We start from the raw sequence: 12,086 nt of genomic DNA, 5'->3' as shown, positions 1-12,086 counted from the left end.
GGATTCAGTGATCCAGCCGCCCCTGCTGACCTTGGCCGGGAAGCACTCCCACACTGGCTCTGACTACAGCCATAATGGAGGAGGAGAGACAAATGCCTTTTTATTATTAATGAGACTGAGGGAGGTAGTCTATCATTTCTGGGTGGGGTGATATCCGTCAGCAAAAAATGATCTGCTAACTCTCCGGGAGGCATTAAGGGCAGTGATAGGAGAAATAATTGCTTATGCCGAGTGCAAAGAAAAGATGCCTCAGCGGAATGGAGGCCTTTAGCGAGGCAGGTGGATTGTGGGTGGAGGGAGGGAGGCGAGGCTCCCTGATGACCCCTGGCAAGAGAAAGAAGCGGGAGGGGCAAACGGGAACCTGTGAAACTCAAGTGTGGAAAGATTCCCCTGGAGGCACCGTTAGTGCTATTAGAAGAATAAAGCGAAAAGGGAGAAATGGCTAAGCAGTGTCGGAGCAAGAGAGGCTGAAATAAAGGAACTGCTCTCCTTCCTGGAGGAAAGAGGTTTTTTTCCCTTCTGAAAAGCCTTCACTCACACACCTTCCCCTCCTCTAGCCCTGCTCCCTCTGGAACCAGGCTGCTGCCTCATGATAAAGCTTCCTTCTTACTCTCTCACCCTCTCTCCTGATGGAGTGCCAACTCTCCTGGGTTCAGGCAGAGTGGCAGGAGCAGCCTTTGTGTCTCCTCAGCCAAACCTAATCCTGAAATCACTCACACCTTCAGTTTGCACAAGAGCTGTGCTCTGGGAATGCTGTCTTTAAAGTCACAGTTTCAGAATTTGAGGAATAGCTGAATGCAATGATTAGGGCAAGAAAAGCCACAAAATCATTTGTGAATGTAATACAATGGGAAAAGGAAGGAAACACAAAAATGTTAACAGCGTTGAGTTGGGAATGGCTGATGTTGCCTTCATCAGATGATAATGAATTTTCCAAATTATTTATAAATAAGCCTGCTTTGCTTTTAAAATGAGTAAAACAAAGGTCCTAATAGAGATGATGAAAAACCAAAGTCTAAGGCTGACAAAAACTTAGCATAACAGCCCGCAGGCCGCTGGCCTCATTCGTCAAACACCCCAAGTGACATGCCATTGCCGGATGGAATTTCTTGGAACTTCACTTTGACTAGATCCCTCCTGTGCTCAAACCTGGTACAGCTTCCTACTCCCGCCCCTCTACCCCAATCAAGTGGGGACCCCTGCAGCCCCGTGGCCACCCCCACCTCCCTGCATTAGAGGTGCTCCTTCGAGTGTTTGTGTCTCCCATGAGAGAGGAACTTCCAGAGGCAGAGCACTGAATGCGTCTCTAATCCTGCTTCTCAAACTTGGGTTAAAATCCAAACAGGTGTCCCACTGCTCAGAGCTTTAGGATTCCAAATCCTCAAATTCCATTTTGGATCACTTTTTACTGGAGGTGGTCAGTGTCACTTGTATGTCAGCCCAAACTTTCGATAAACATATCCCTCTTTTGAGACTACTACAGAATCATCTACTTTTCTTTGTTCCTAATTCATGCAACAAAGAGCTGGACCACTGCAACTGCATTCTGAAGGAGCACTAAGAAGGGGAGTGCTTCTTAGTGAGAAGCTGGAATAAAGAGTAAATTCAGAAGCTGTTTTGTAAAGCCTACAGGGAAGTTCAGGACTGGACTGGCATCCACTGTGAAGTTTAGGGGATACTGGGAATTATTTTCCAGAATCCACAGCTGTTTAACCCAATGCTTCTTGGAGTCTAAAGTGATCTCTGTTGGAGAAAGTGGGTTACGGGGAGCTAAACAACACTTCTGAGGCCCTAAACGGGGCAAATTATCTTCATTGGGTTTAGGGTTGAAATGCTGAGAAAAGACCCAGTTTGGGGTCTTCGGGGCTAGTCAGTGTAAGTAACCCCTTTGTCCTTACCCTATGCCTCTCTGACATACATGGATGGAAGACTCTGCAGGGCACTGTCGTCTCTGGGTCACCTAAGGACCTACTGCAGGGCCTGGAAGGTAGGGGTCTAAGAAGACATGATCTGAAGTCAGGTTTGTCTCCAGAAGGATGGCAGAAGCCCTGAACTGCAAATCTGTTTACTGAAGAACCTAGAGGAGCCACACAATTCATCTGTTTGCTTTTTATATCTCCTTCCCTTGCCAGTGAGTATAACCCATGTGTGCACAGAACCAAATACACACCCACACACTCACAGAATACATGTGCCGCTGAGCAAGCAGGTGGTGTGACATTCCAACACAGGCGACCTATTGCCAGAGTTATTTTTAACACATATTTTTCTTACTCCAAATCTCACTTACTAACTGATCCTAGGTAAGTCTCTTAACCTCTTTGGGCCTCAGTTTCCTCATTTGTATAAGGGAGAGAATCATTATTTTAAGAATCAGAGCTGATGTGTGTAAAGCTTCTAGTCTTTGGGAAACTTCAAGGGTTAAATATTATTAAGCATAAAATGCAAAGGAGTTAGACACCATACACACTCAATGTAAGGTATCATTACTATCACTATTATTTCCTTTCAAGCTCATGCACGCCAATCAAGTAACTCCTGGAAGACTCTTTCACAGTATCTTTGGATGCTAACTCAGCTCAGCTGCTGGCCAATTGTGTGCCTTTGCACAAGTCACTTCATCTCTGAGCCTGATCTCCAGAGGGATGGGGACCTGGCCACTTTCTCCCACTAAAGAAGTTATGATTCAAAGAACAATTCCTCTGCAGCCTCATTTTGCAAGCATGTACTAGATGGTTCCAGGGAGATCTTGGTAATGCATACTTCCAACGAAGATACTTGTTTCTTCCTAATAGGCAAGTTATCTGCAGTCATCTACATTACTTGGAGGGGATTACTTAATGAAGTAGTCTCTTTTTTCTGCTTTGATGCTGTGTCTGCACCAAGACTGTATTCTCCTTGAGCACAGAGACTTGGTCTCGCCCTCCATGGGTCCTCAGTATTCATGCACAGTTACAAGACATCCCCACTAATCAAGGGGAGAGGAATATCTGTTAACAGGGAACTATCATCTGTGGGCACCTTCTCCTAGCAAGCTAGTAATGAATCACTCACTTTCAAAACGCAAAACAGTGTTTGTGTATCTAAATTTGAGTTCAGAGGTTGCAAACTTCTCCACAGGTCAACTCTTTTAAGTTTTGTTTGGTTTGCCTACATAATGCTCTAAAAATTTCTTAGTTGATTCAACTTTTCAAAATTGGGAGATTTGGCATAAAATACCTAGATTTTGGCTTCTACGGAATAAGTGGAAGATCTGACAATGAACTGGGCCTAAATAATCAGCAGTAGCTGAAGAACAGCTGCCCTTTTTAGTGCTCTCCGGCTCACGATGGTTTCCACCACTTCTCAAGGCTTCCTAGAACTATCTCTGAATCTAGCTGCTTATTATTAACCTTCAAAGCTTAGTAATTAACTCTTGGTTTGCCTGCATCTGTGCTGTACATTTAAACTCATGTGTTTTGCATGAAGCAAAAGGAGAGACAGACTTGACCAAAGTTTGCAAACCTACATGGTTCTGAGGAGATCTATATAATGCATGCTTCCAAAGAAGATACTTATTTTTTTCAGATAGGCAAATTATCTATTCCTTCATGAGAGTCAGAGCAAAGAGATAAATCTCATGTCACTTATTAAAGCAAACTGATGCAGAAGAAGTAAATAGCAGCCTGAAAGGCAGAAAAGCAATTTTAAAAAAATTAATAAATGATGAGACTATTAACAGCACAGGAAAAGTGTCTGGTTTTTTCCTTCTCTTTAATATGATTTTTACCTTAAACACTGTGTCCCTTTAGGAAAGGGAAGAAAAGTTAATAAAGGAACCTATCACTCAAACTTAATTTTTAGTATGGCAAATAAACTGCTTTAATGAAAGGGCTGAAATTCCCAGGTTTGCACATTAAATTTTCATTTGTCGTAGAGAATGGAAATTATTGATTCAGCCGTGGCATCATGCATTTTGGATCCTACGGAAGCCCACGTTACTGCTGGGTGCAAACGTGTTGGCAGGGTTTTGATGCTGGGTGAGCACAGGGTGGCTGAGGGGGTGGGGAAAGGGATACAGAGAAGGGAAGGAGGCAGATTGATTCTTCACAGAAAGAAAATAATCAATGTTCCTTGTCTCTAAGATCCACTGAGACAAAGCACTGCTCCTGATTGCACTGTGGGCCAAGGAGTGCATTCTGAGGTCAGAAAAGCCGGGTCCACTCAGCCTTTGGGGAATCCCCAACAGCTTCATGGGATATTTTATTTAAAAAAAGCAGAATGGATGGCTGAGAATTTGATCATAAGCTCTTGGGGAGGCTTGGGTTTTAAGAAAACTAGAGGAAAGAAAAATACCTTTCTCAGTTCAAGTTAGGGAGGAACAAATGCCTGACATTCTAATGCTGAACTGGATAACAGAGAAAAATCAAACCCACAAATACAGCCATCAACCTGGTGTGGCCTCATCTAAGAGTCAGGTGACAAGAGCATCCCATCTCAAAGCATTGAAAATAGGTATGTTTTTCCTTCGATAGAAATCAACACTCCTGCCTCTCAGAGGATACTCCATAATTATACAACTCTCAATTATTTCCCCCTTAGAGAACTCACAGGGACTGATTCTAAGCTGAGACTGAGGCAACCTGAATCAAGCCCGTTTTGGGGTCTTTGTGAAGCAGACTGTATGAGATCTGGAAAGCAATCATCTTTAGAAATAAGCTAAATGAAATTCCAAAAGTGGAGAGGCTTAAAGGAAAGGAAAGAAGGAAAGAAAGAGGGAAAGAAAGAAAGAAAGAAAGAAAGGAAGGAAGGAAGGAAGGCAGAAAGAGTAGAAAAGAAAAAATAGATAACCACATAATACATTCACAAAAGAGGTTTCTGTTTTTTGTTTTGATTAACTTCCAGCTAAGATTATCTTACACCAGGTAGCCTCCTTATCCATCTGGATGTTAGAAAAGTAGTCTGTTGAACTAAAAAGTTCTGATTTTGTGTTTTCAGATGCTAAGAGCTGGTGCCATCTATAGATTTCCATTCTGGGAGAGGTTTCTCTTTTGTCCTATTTTGCGTCAGACCTGCTGTCGTGAGGATAAGAGTGCCCAGGAGACACCTCCTCGTGGTTTAATAGGCTATGAAGGATGGGACTCATTAATCGGCTGGCAGCTGCCCCCAAACAGAAAGCTGCCCGTAGGTAGGGGAAGAAGGGAAAGGGAGGCTGAGGAGGAGGCAGGCTCCATCCAGGAGACCACCACAGACTGTCAGGGGTCACTGGCCAAAAGCAAACAGCACCGCCTCCTCAAGGATCCCCTCAGGGTGAAACTTGAACCGAGAGCATGACAATCCAGCCACAGAAACCTCCGTCTGGAGGAGCAGACTCTGCATAACTGGATTTTTTTTTTTTACTAGACTCTGCATAACTGGATTTTTTTTTTTTTTAACTTAAAACAACCCCTCTTGAGATATTACCTACCAGTCTGATTATTTCTGGATTGCTAGAATGTTACTTTTCCTGTCATCCCTTTACTATGTTCCCAGATGTTATAGTACCCATCCCTATTATACCACTGTGTTTCTTTATAACTGATTCTTCCTTTTCAAGTCTTGTTTAAGACAGTCCTCTTTACCTGTGGGTAAAGCCAAGCTGTTTGGCCTAGCATGTGAGGCCTCTGCCCACCTCCCACCCTCATCGTTTCATCATCTTCTCACTGAATTTCAGGTCATAGAGTTCTGTATGTCATTCCTCACTCACAATGTATATATACATTTTCACAGCTTTGCATGTGGTGTTATCTCCACCTAGAGCAGCTTCTTCCCTTGGCTCTGCTCTGACCATCTTTGAAGGCTTGGGGTCCCCGGCCTTCTTGGTGTGGGTCATCCCTGGCATCTTACCTGCTCCCTGGATAGGAAGTCCTATAGCCTGTGGTCCCCTCCTTCTACTCAGCTCTCACCTTGTTCTTCTGTAATGATCTGTGTCCCTCATTTAGTACAGTAGATAGTAAGTGTCCTTTGAAAAAATGAAGAAGCCACCGCCAGCTCCCTCATAGCCTGGATTTATTAGATCAAAGGATGAAATTTAACCAGTGTCTCCTAAATAAAGAGGCATATAACATATAACCTCTTACCTTTATAGTTTTGGTCTGGAGTCTGAGTCCATTTAAAGTGTTGATGGCTTTCTCTGCATCCTTTGGATCAATATAGTTAACGAATCCATACCCTAAACTCTGTCCTGTGGAAACATTTTTTAAGAGAGAGAGAGAGAGAGCTCATTATCTTGATAGAGGTAACACTTCCCATTGCAATGTGTCAAAACCCTCTAGTATATGGTTCCTTTTATACCAGGGTTTACTCTCAGGTTGAGAAGTTTCTATTTCTTTTATCTCTCACTCTGGCCAGCCTTTAAACTCACAGGAGCTGCCCTAGCTGGGAACTCATAAGTTCTCCTACATCCATACCATATACACATCATATACCCACAAGTGTCCACTTAATTGGGAAGAGGCGGGGCAGGGAAGTGGAAAGAAAGAAGGTGTGGTCTGTTAGAAGAGATTTGAACTGGAGTCCTGGGGTTTTTCCCAGGAATTAAGCTGTGTGACTCTGAATTCATTTAATCTCTTGCTTCCCCCCATCCCCTGATATTTCTTCTCTGCAGATAACAGCACTTGCACAGACAGGTGTGAGAGAGTTAATGAGATACTGAATCTGAAATAAATGCCTACCTGGAACATAGTAGCTGCTCAACAAAAGACAGCTCTGCTATGTTCAGACCTGTAAAATTGGGGCAAGTGCTGGATGCAGTGGCTGTGTCTGCTGCCTCTGTCATGTCAGCCACGCCCACACTCAGAAGACCATAGCAAGATCCAAGCAGCAAAGACCGGAGACATTTATATTGAAGGCATGGCCTGAATTTAAAGCAATTGCTACAAATCATTCATGCCCTCATCATCCACCCAGCTTAAGAACAATAAAAAGGGGAGGTGGCTCGACTGGAAGGAACTGGGGAGCGCCTAACATAAAGGGAAGAGTGCAAATGAATTCCGCAAAGAGGATTTAGCTGCTTTAGGTGAAGATGGCATCAACTTGTCTGAAACGAGCAGTAGCAAGTGACAGGGCTCCCCCCTAAGTGAAATAAAAATAATGTGCTTGCGATCGTGCCACTGATTATAAATAGTCCATCAGCTCTGCCATGTGTCATCAGCCAGAAATATCATTAGGAAACTTTACATTTTCTGACATACCCTTTAAGAAATACAGAGCTTAGGGTGGCTGCACAACCAGCTTGAACTTCCCAGGCAATGTTATTGATTTGTGGGCGGCAGCAGAGCCGAAGGGGAGGAAAATGACAGGACGTCACATGTCAGGAAAGACTGATTACATAAAGCTCTCTTTGGAGTACCGGGGCCAGGGCTGGGAGACAATACAGCAAAAAGTCTGCCATGTCCTGGTGACAGGAGCCCATTTCAGCAGCCAAAAAATCTTTCCAACAGCTTCTGTTTTGCTGGTAAATGTCTGTGTTTATGTTGGTTGTAGGAGGGAACCTGGGAAAACAAGTTGGGTTCCGGATCAGAAAATGGGTGACTTTGTTATTCTTTACAGGGTGGAAGTAGAGAGAATCAGGAGGAAATTCAACTGAATTTTGTCCCTAAAATGGGAAACCTAAAATGACAATACATTAGGATATTCCTTCTGTTTTGGAATAACAAGGTTAGAATAGGAAAGACAGGGGCAAACTTTGCCAGATATGCCTTCACCAGCCAGAATTAGTAGCTGAAGAAGGGGGAGAGAACGTGGAGCACCCTGTAGCTGGGCCCCTTCTCTTACTGTGCTGGGCGTGGTATGTGAGCCATGTGTGTACAAGCAGCGTGTGCATGCACATGCCGGTGCTCAGGCACACACATTCACACACGTGCACAGGAAAGTAAGAATTAGAGACAGAGCTGTGTGTGTGAGAATTACAAGACCCTGCCACATGTTCTGAGAAAATTTTTTGCAAATCCAAAAATACATGAGACTAATTCATTGGCTTAAAAATGTCATTCATCCTAAATTCAGCTTCACCTCATCAAGCCTAGCTAAATTCACCTAATTAAATTTATTTTCATCATGCAAATTTATCAGTCCTATTTACCATGTATATAAGAGAAGCCTTAACAATTGCTGTAAACTATTCTTACAGTTATTTCTTTTGAACAGTCATGCACCAAGTTGAGGGGCTTTAAAAGGCATTTTAAAAGCAATAATCTCAGTGACAAACCTTATGTATGAGTACTAGGAAACAGGTCAGACAGAGTCAATCTATCCAACTAAATTTAATTTGTATAAAATTAAAATGAAATATGGAAAACATAGACAAAACACTCACCACTTAACTTCAAGCAATTCATGACTCACTGCACTGATGAAATATATGTGGAAGAATTTATCATGCTTACTAGTGGTGCATGTTCCCTGAGATACTTTCTTTCCAATTATTCATATATTTATGGAAATCTTAAGTATATATAGTGGCTATAATTTTATATTCTATATTTTATCTTTATTTTAGAGCTCTGCTTCAGGAGGAAGGAAAACACACTCGGATTCTAGGAAGGTTCTGAAGGTCAAGTGAAGGAAAGACTCCTGCCCAGCAAGATACATCATATCTACTGACCTGTCTGTGTGGTTGCAAACCCACCATCTCCTTAGTACCTGACTGCAGTGAGCACAACTGTGCTATCCTCACCAGCTTTAGGGTTAGAGAGAGATTGCACTTAACATCAAGAACGAAGGTGCTTTGGGGAAAACTAAAAAACCTGATGAACATCATTTCAGAATGGAAGGGGAAAAAAGATCAGAGATTCTCCTTGATATAAAATAACGAACTGCAAACTCAAAAACAGGGCACTGCACTGAACAGGAGGAGGAGCCGGGTGGAAAGGCTTGCCTGTGAGTTGAAAGCTATGAGATAAATTGGCAACACAACGAAACTACCTGTGGTTAGCCTAGTTCATGAACAAGCTTCATTCATGTGCTTCTTGCCATCATAGAAGGAATACAGCTAAGTCTAATAAAAAAATACTTGATGGATCTAAGCATATTCTAAAAAAAAAAAAAAACAAAACTCTAGAGAGAATTAAATCCCTTAGGTAGAAAATATAAAAACCCAAGCCTCATTTCTTTCAGAAACTTTTTAGTAATGGGGGGAGGGGGACAGGGAGTAAAATGAGGAAGAATTTTATGTTTTAATTTTGGTGGCCATATATTGGTGATGGGTTTTTGATTTGCACTTCTGTATTCAAATTGTACATAGTCCGTAGAAAAATATGGAGCATACACATTCACAAAGAATATCAACACTATTTCCATGAGGACCAAAAGAGTCACCATACTGGGAAAGACCAGGATAACCAGTCTGGAGTCTAGAGCATCCCAGAAATAGATAAAGTTTCCTTCTTCTTTTTCTCTAATAACTGCATCATCTCCTTTTATCAACGGTAGCAAGATCTGACCATACAGATATGGTGACAGTACTTTCAGAACATAAAATTAAACTTTTTTTGCTCCCAGTTTATGAGCATATTTTGACAGCAAATCGAAGAAATTAAATCACTGAAGTTGTGTGCACTGAATCATCAATAAAAGAGAAACAATAATTAAAGAAAAGATAAAATGTTATAAAATGACTGCTGCTGCTGCTGTTTGGTCACTAGGTCGCGTCTGACTCTTTGCAACCCCATGGACTGTAGCCTGCCAGGCTCCTCTGACCATGGGATTTCTCAGGCAAGAATACTGGAGTGAGTTGCCATTTCCTCCTGTAGAGGCTCTTCTGGACCCAGGGATTGAACCAGCTTGGCAGATGCAGTCTTTACTACTGAGCCACCTGGAAAGCCCCAAATAAAGAGTACCTTCAAAATTTACAAACTATAGTGAGTGCCTGGCTCCCTGATGCCCAGGATAACCCTTTCGTGTGACCAGTCCTTAATAATCCTTAATAGGCTGACCAGCAGGCTTGGATGAGAGGCCTCAGTGACCATGAATGGGCAAGAAAGGCATTCTTGGCAGTTTGGGATGGAAACTTAAAATTAGAATGTAATTTTGAAGAGAAAACTGTTACACATAATGGCTACATTTTTAAGGCGCTTTAGTGTATTTTGGATTAAACAGATTCTTGTTTTTAACAAGCTTTTCTTAAATGTGAACCTGAATACTTCTATTTTTTAAATGGTGCACATGTGCACATACACATACAAAGACATGCCGTGTCCTCATACTACGATGTGGCATTATCTCTCTTCTGTTGTAATTCTATACCTAACTTCTCTCCTTAGAAACAGAACACTTCTCCCTATAGAATCTAGTTTATAGAGTCTGCATACTTGAACACAGTAGGTACTCAACAGATATCTGAGAAGGGGAAGAATGAATACGTACATTTGTATTAATTCTCCATTGCTGGAAGTGTATAACCAGAATATGTTTATGTTTGGCAGGAGAAGAGCATGAGAGTGCCTGAGAGGGGAATTCATTTAGTATTTGTGTCAAAGGGAGAACAGGACAACAAGCTGACACCAGAGACTGGAAAAAAAAAAAAAAAAAAACCAACCAGAAACAAAATATGTCCTGGTGGGTTCCTCTCCAGCACAGATCAGATGAACAGTAAAACCCATCCCTGCCCACCTTTCCATAGAGATCCTGAGCTTCCAAAGTGCTTTCCCACCCATTTTGTCGCATTTGATTCTCACAGCAACCCTGTGGGAGAGAGAATCATCATTCCCAGTTGTGGAAACGGAAGCTCTGAGGGAATGGCAATTTGCTGGAAACTGAAGCTCTGAGGAAACAGCAATTTGCTCTACTCTTTCTGAATAGCTGAAACTAAGTCTAGATCAGGGGATGGCAAACTGTTTTATGTTCAGGGTGAGAGACTAAATAGTTTAGGATTGGTGGGTCCTCTGCTCTGTCATGACAATCCTGCCATTGTACCAGGAAGGCAGCCACGCATAATGTGTAAACTGATGAGCATGACGGAGTGTCAATAAAACTTTATTTAGAAAAATAGGCAGTGGGCTCAATTTGGCTTTTGGGCCATAGTTTGTTGACCCCTGGTCCAGATCTTCTGACTGCAAATCCAGTCTCCTTTGCTGTGACTACAGTTACTCTGTTGGAACTAAAGTGTTAGTGACTATTCTGAGGCCTGGAAATTGCTCTGAAGTTTTTTTGAACCACCTGAGAAAAAGCAAATTACCTTCAATAGTTTGTGTTAAGCAGTTTTATTGTATTCAAACTCTAGGAAGTGTTATCATCACAGCTAAATACAACCCCTCATCTTCCAGTCATTCCAGATAGAAGTTGTCCCTTGCTTTGGGGCCCTAGAGGTTATGACAGCAGGACCCTAATTTGACATCCTCACGGCTGATGGCAGCAGAAGAGAAGCTGTCTCCTCTCAGGGCTGACCGGAAGGAACCTCAGCATTTCTGCCCGTCAACCTGCACACTCTGCTCTTTCTCCCAAAACTGTCATTCTCCAGAAACCTGACAGCTACTCCCCTCATCAGCAAAGTCCCCTTGGGGGCAGCCAGGTGGGTAGCTGCTGTTGATAAAAACTTCTGAGTCGAGTAAGGAGTTTTTGTGGATGTTAGAACTCCTAGCTCAGGCTGAAATTCTGTCCTCAAAGCACATGATAAAATCCCCAGTCACCTCAAGATCACCTGCGTGGCAGTAATCCACATGCTGGGTTCACTGCAGCCAACTCCAAACCCCAGGACTCCCTCCCTGCCAGTCCTGGGATGACTTTCCCTGCCGCCAGCTGCCTTGAAACCCATCTCAACACACCCTGAAGTGGGTCAGAGAGCTCCATGGCTATTACTGCATGTATATATGTGTTAGAGTGTGTGGCCCCAAACTGTACTTGTTGTATATCCTTGGTTAAATCATTTAAGCTTCGCCAGCCTGTTCCCTTATCTGGAAAAACAGGGATAATCCCTTATCCTCACAATCAAAGCATCATTGTGGATTAACTATATTAACATGTGGATGAACAGCAGCTACAATTTATTCAGTGCTGACTCTGTGCCAGGCACCCAGCTAAGTGGCTTATAAAATTACCTAATTTAATCCTGTGCGAAATGGGTACCATCA

General features: G+C 42.6%; 1 protein-coding gene across 5 annotated transcripts in view; it reads right to left on the bottom strand.

Annotated features, from left to right (window-relative positions):
• The window catches only part of ELAVL4 (ELAV like RNA binding protein 4), an 89,571-nt gene that overhangs the window by 18,803 nt on the left and 58,682 nt on the right, over nt 1–12,086 (bottom strand). For all 5 annotated transcript variants that reach the window (XM_086394274.1, XM_086394273.1, XM_086394275.1 and 2 more), the window contains exon 3: nt 6,099–6,202. In XM_086394274.1, coding sequence (XP_086250400.1) covers nt 6,099–6,202 — 104 coding nt within the window. The remainder of the gene's footprint in view (nt 1–6,098; nt 6,203–12,086) is intronic.

Source organism: Bos grunniens, chromosome 3 (genome assembly GCF_055505025.1).
Source record: "Bos grunniens cultivar Pamir isolate PY7600 chromosome 3, Bosgru_T2T1.0, whole genome shotgun sequence".
Lineage (NCBI taxonomy): Eukaryota > Metazoa > Chordata > Mammalia > Artiodactyla > Bovidae > Bos > Bos grunniens.
This window is presented reverse-complemented; position numbering and strand designations above follow the sequence as displayed.